This window comes from Haematobia irritans, chromosome 2, assembly GCF_050003625.1.
Source record: "Haematobia irritans isolate KBUSLIRL chromosome 2, ASM5000362v1, whole genome shotgun sequence".
Lineage (NCBI taxonomy): Eukaryota > Metazoa > Arthropoda > Insecta > Diptera > Muscidae > Haematobia > Haematobia irritans.
Genome location: NC_134398.1, coordinates 63,590,377 through 63,594,429, shown reverse-complemented (window position 1 = coordinate 63,594,429; position 4,053 = coordinate 63,590,377). Strand labels below are relative to the sequence as shown.

At 31.7% G+C, this 4,053-nt stretch overlaps 1 protein-coding gene and 1 long non-coding RNA gene across 3 annotated transcripts; both read right to left on the bottom strand.

Moving 5' to 3' along the window:
* Positions 1-1,930: 1,930 nt before the first annotated feature.
* On the bottom strand, positions 1,931-2,366 carry LOC142227598 (uncharacterized). 2 transcript variants are annotated; one of them, XR_012719920.1, is made up of 3 exons: positions 2,281-2,366; positions 2,105-2,228; positions 1,931-2,042 (listed from the first exon to the last, which is right to left on the bottom strand). It is a non-coding gene; the product is annotated as an uncharacterized LOC142227598 (long non-coding RNA). The 2 variants fall into 2 exon arrangements; XR_012719919.1 differs by having other exon boundaries at positions 2,105-2,317.
* Positions 2,367-3,316: 950 nt separating this feature from the next.
* LOC142224604 (uncharacterized) lies at positions 3,317-3,817 on the bottom strand. Its single transcript, XM_075294385.1, has 2 exons — positions 3,542-3,817; positions 3,317-3,487 (listed from the first exon to the last, which is right to left on the bottom strand). Exons 1-2 carry the CDS (start codon positions 3,815-3,817, stop codon positions 3,317-3,319), a joined length of 447 nt encoding a protein of 148 aa, XP_075150500.1.
* Positions 3,818-4,053: the final 236 nt, after the last annotated feature.

The following is a 4,053-nucleotide window of genomic DNA, read 5'->3' as shown; positions in this document are numbered from 1 at the left end:
TGTTTTATGACTTTTACTTCTGGCGACTGAACAAGCTAGTCAAGCACCCGTAATTTTTCATCGGAAATCCATTGTTTTACCACATTAGACGTGTACTAGAGGTCATGATATCGCTGAATAATTCATTCGGACGGCGTTTCCCGGCTTACGGCAATATCACATGGGACAAAAAGTTTTTGTAGACTTCCGACAGCATAATACCCTCGATTCTATAAATCGGGCCAATAACTTGTCCAGAAAAATACCCCCAGACCATAACATTGGCCCCACCGTGATTGACGTAACTTTTTGCATTTCTTGGATTAAGGCTTTCCTGGCAGCCTTCGTACTAAATTTCTACCATCCGATCCATGCAAGTTAAATTTTGAGTCGTAGGAAAATATAGCACATATCCACTGCTCCTGTGGCCATTTAAGGTATTTATGTGAAAATTGAAGGCGCGCTAACCTAGTTTTCTTTGAAATCGGTGATTTTTGACATTGTTGTATAATGGCACTCCGACTTATAATGCTCTACCTCGTTACCGTTATGGTAGATGTACCCAGTTGAATTTAATTTTTGACTTCTTTAGATGATATTTGATTGAATTGTTGCATAGTTCGTTTGATTATATGATCTTCTTTTGGCGTAATCTTAGACTTTCTTCTACACTAGTGCACAGTTTTGGTGCATCCACTATTATAACTCGAGACGCAGTTGGTTTTTGCATATTGTACTCTTCCGAAATTCATTTTTGTGATACCTCAACTTTAAAATCATCGATATTTTGCTTTTTATTATATTGATTATGCTTATTGCCGGTAATTTTCATCGAATTATTAAAAAATAGGGCATTAAGGCTTATGGCGATCAGTTTATGGCAAAATTAAGCAATGAACTTAACGATATTCCTACAATGCCATTTTTGTACATTTAATCCATCCTCTTATAGGTCCTTATAACTATTTCAGTTAAAAAATACAAAAAATAATGCCCTTAAAGAAGAAAATATGACAGGGTGATAGGTAGTTGCAAATATTTTGAACAGGTCGAATCATACGGTTCTTTACATTCCGTGAAATATCAATTTTTAATAACAGCCCATTCATTTTCCCAATTAGAATTTGGAAATAACACTCCATAGCGATTATTTTTTAAGTGGAAGCGAAACAATAAAGTTATTATTATGGGGGATATACCTAGATTAGGTTCATGGCCTAGTTGCAAATGTTTTGAACAGCGCTGTATATGATTTGCAATTAAATTATATATTGCCATTTCGGTCAGATTCTCCATCCAATTTGCAAAGTAATAAGTAAGTTTCGTAAAATAATTTAATGTGAACTGAGTAGAACTGAAGTAAGGATAACATAAGGACACAGTTCTCTTTTTATACCCTCCACCATAGGATTATTAGTATATTAACTTTGTCATTCCGTTTGTAACTCATCGAAATAATGGTCTTATCCGATTCGGTTAAATTTGGTTCGTCGTGGTAGTACACCCAGAAAAAAGTGACCCCTTCTTTAAGTTAAAATGAACTCATTGTGAAGAAAGTTGAACTTCGTATAGCGCCAAAGACATTTTTATTTGTTTGAACGATGTGATTTTCGTAGAAATTAGGTATAATGCATTCCATATATTAGTTAACGTTTTCCTATATTTATGTACCACTATACTACAGAATGAAAAAAATTTAACTGATTTGAATTCATATATGGAATAATTTTATTGAAAATTTTTCATTCATTTGGACAAATCTTACACATTTGTGGTAAAACGTTTACTTCATAATTAGAACTGCTTACCTTCGTTTTTAAATACAATTTTATTTATTTATATAGGCAATTTTTTCTTCAATAAAATACACGTTTTATTAAGATATTAAATATATTTATTAAGACTCAACAGCATCGACTGGCCTTGAAATACTAGTTTATTATTCCACTATTTCCAATTTCCATGTAATGTCATCAACTGTAAAACGCATTTTTCTTCTTGTACCTTTCACTTTTAATAAGTTGCTGCATAACGATTTTGTCCTCCTTTTATAATTTCAATACCTACAAATATAAAAAATCATAAACCATTTTTGTTACAAAAGGTTAGCGTCACTGAATATTACCTGTTAATTGAAGATTCCAAAATGAAGACAAATGAAAGGGTTGTTATTCTGCTGGTGTTTTCTTTCTTTATACGCCATCACGAACATTGATAGATTTATTTTCAAAAAACGAAAATTGTTCTCACTAATTTAAAATAATAAATATTTTATATATGTTATTTATTATATTATTTTACCATATTATTTTTTCACAATCTCTCCGTATACCACAACAACGCGATTCCAACTAAAAAAACAACCCACGCGCAAACATATCGATTACACCCACGCGCAAACACATCGATTACGATGACAGGTATCGATTACAGGTAGACAATAGAAATATAGGAAAATTCTAACAAGTATTCTAACAAGTGTGTTTCCTTAAGTTTTGAAAGGATTGCATACTTCTTAGTACGAATGAACTAAAATATTTTTTTATGTCAAGTGTTGTTCGTATGTATGAAAAACTTTCTATTATAAAGGAAGTCGCAATTATCATGTTATAAGAAATTTTACTAATTTTGAGGAAACTTGGTTTTAGTTCGGTTTTTGTTTATTTTTACGAATGCTTTGTTATCGGTGAATAAAATTTTCTTGTTCAGTAGTAAATTCTTATACCCAGCGAAGAAAATAGTATGAGTAAAATTCCATGCCTTATTCTAGTTAATGAACTATTCCTAACTGCTTACAGTTTAGGTTTTTTTTACTGAAACGAGTAAATTTTATTATTTCTCACAAAAATTTACCTTAATGGAAATAAAATGGATAAACTATATTGATGAAAATTTTTTCCTTTAGTTTCGAAGGCACTTTTTTCTGGGTGTATATGGTCTCTAACATTCATCCAAAAATTGGTTCATATCGGTTCATAATTATAGAAAGCCCCCGTATTAACCGATCCCCAGATTTTGCTTGCCGATCCTTTTAGATGAACAAATTTCATCCGATCCGGTTGGATTTCGGTACTTGGTGTGAGTATGTGGCCACTGACAACCATGAAATAATTGGTACATATCGATCTATAATTATATGTAGCCCCCATATAAACCGATCCCCAGATTTGACCTCCGGAAATTGGCCTCATGACAATATTTATTTCATTGCAGATGAGAAAGCAATTAAAACTAAATAAGCCATGTAGAAATGATGAAAACATAACGAAATACAATAGAAATTTATTTTTTAGCCCATTTCCATAAATATATATATTTTTTTTTTATTCCAATTATATTAATGTCTACCACGTCCCGATTTATCTTCTACACGAGCTGTCAAAAATATTTTATACGCATAAACATCTTTTGTTATAATTCCAAAAAAGGGTGTGAAACTTCCCACTGGTAGATAAGGAGGCAACATATCTTCATCGTAAAAATAATTTGACACTGTCAATGTACGATTCTGAAAAGATATCTTATAAGTAAACCGAAATATTTGTAAAATGTAATAATTTACCTTTTTAACCGGACACCTTGGAGGAAGATTATAAACAAATTTCTTTATAGTCTGTAAAATCGAGCCTAGTATTGGATTAAAATTATTATTGACATTTTCTAAGATGCGACAGCCATCGACTGTAACATTAAATAAGTTGGTTCGTTTGCCAAATCGATCGTTCACAGTTATCCAGGAAACTATGTCAAAATTCTTCACATCTTCAACAAATGATAAGGATCCATTTATTTTATTACGTTCACCGGATTTAAATAAAATCATGGAAAACTGCTTCATAATATTGGGATTAAACTCTGTGCGTAGTGAATCGATTTCAATTCTAAAGGAACGCTGTTTTAGGTTTAAGGAAATTAAATTAGTCTTTGCTTGAAATACATGTATCAGTATATATATGATGCAGTAATCCCTCGATTTACGTCGTGATTGGTTCCGGAATTTGACGACGTTAATCCAAACTACGTAAACCGAAATAAAAATTGCTCATACTTACTCCTAAGTCAATTTATGTATGT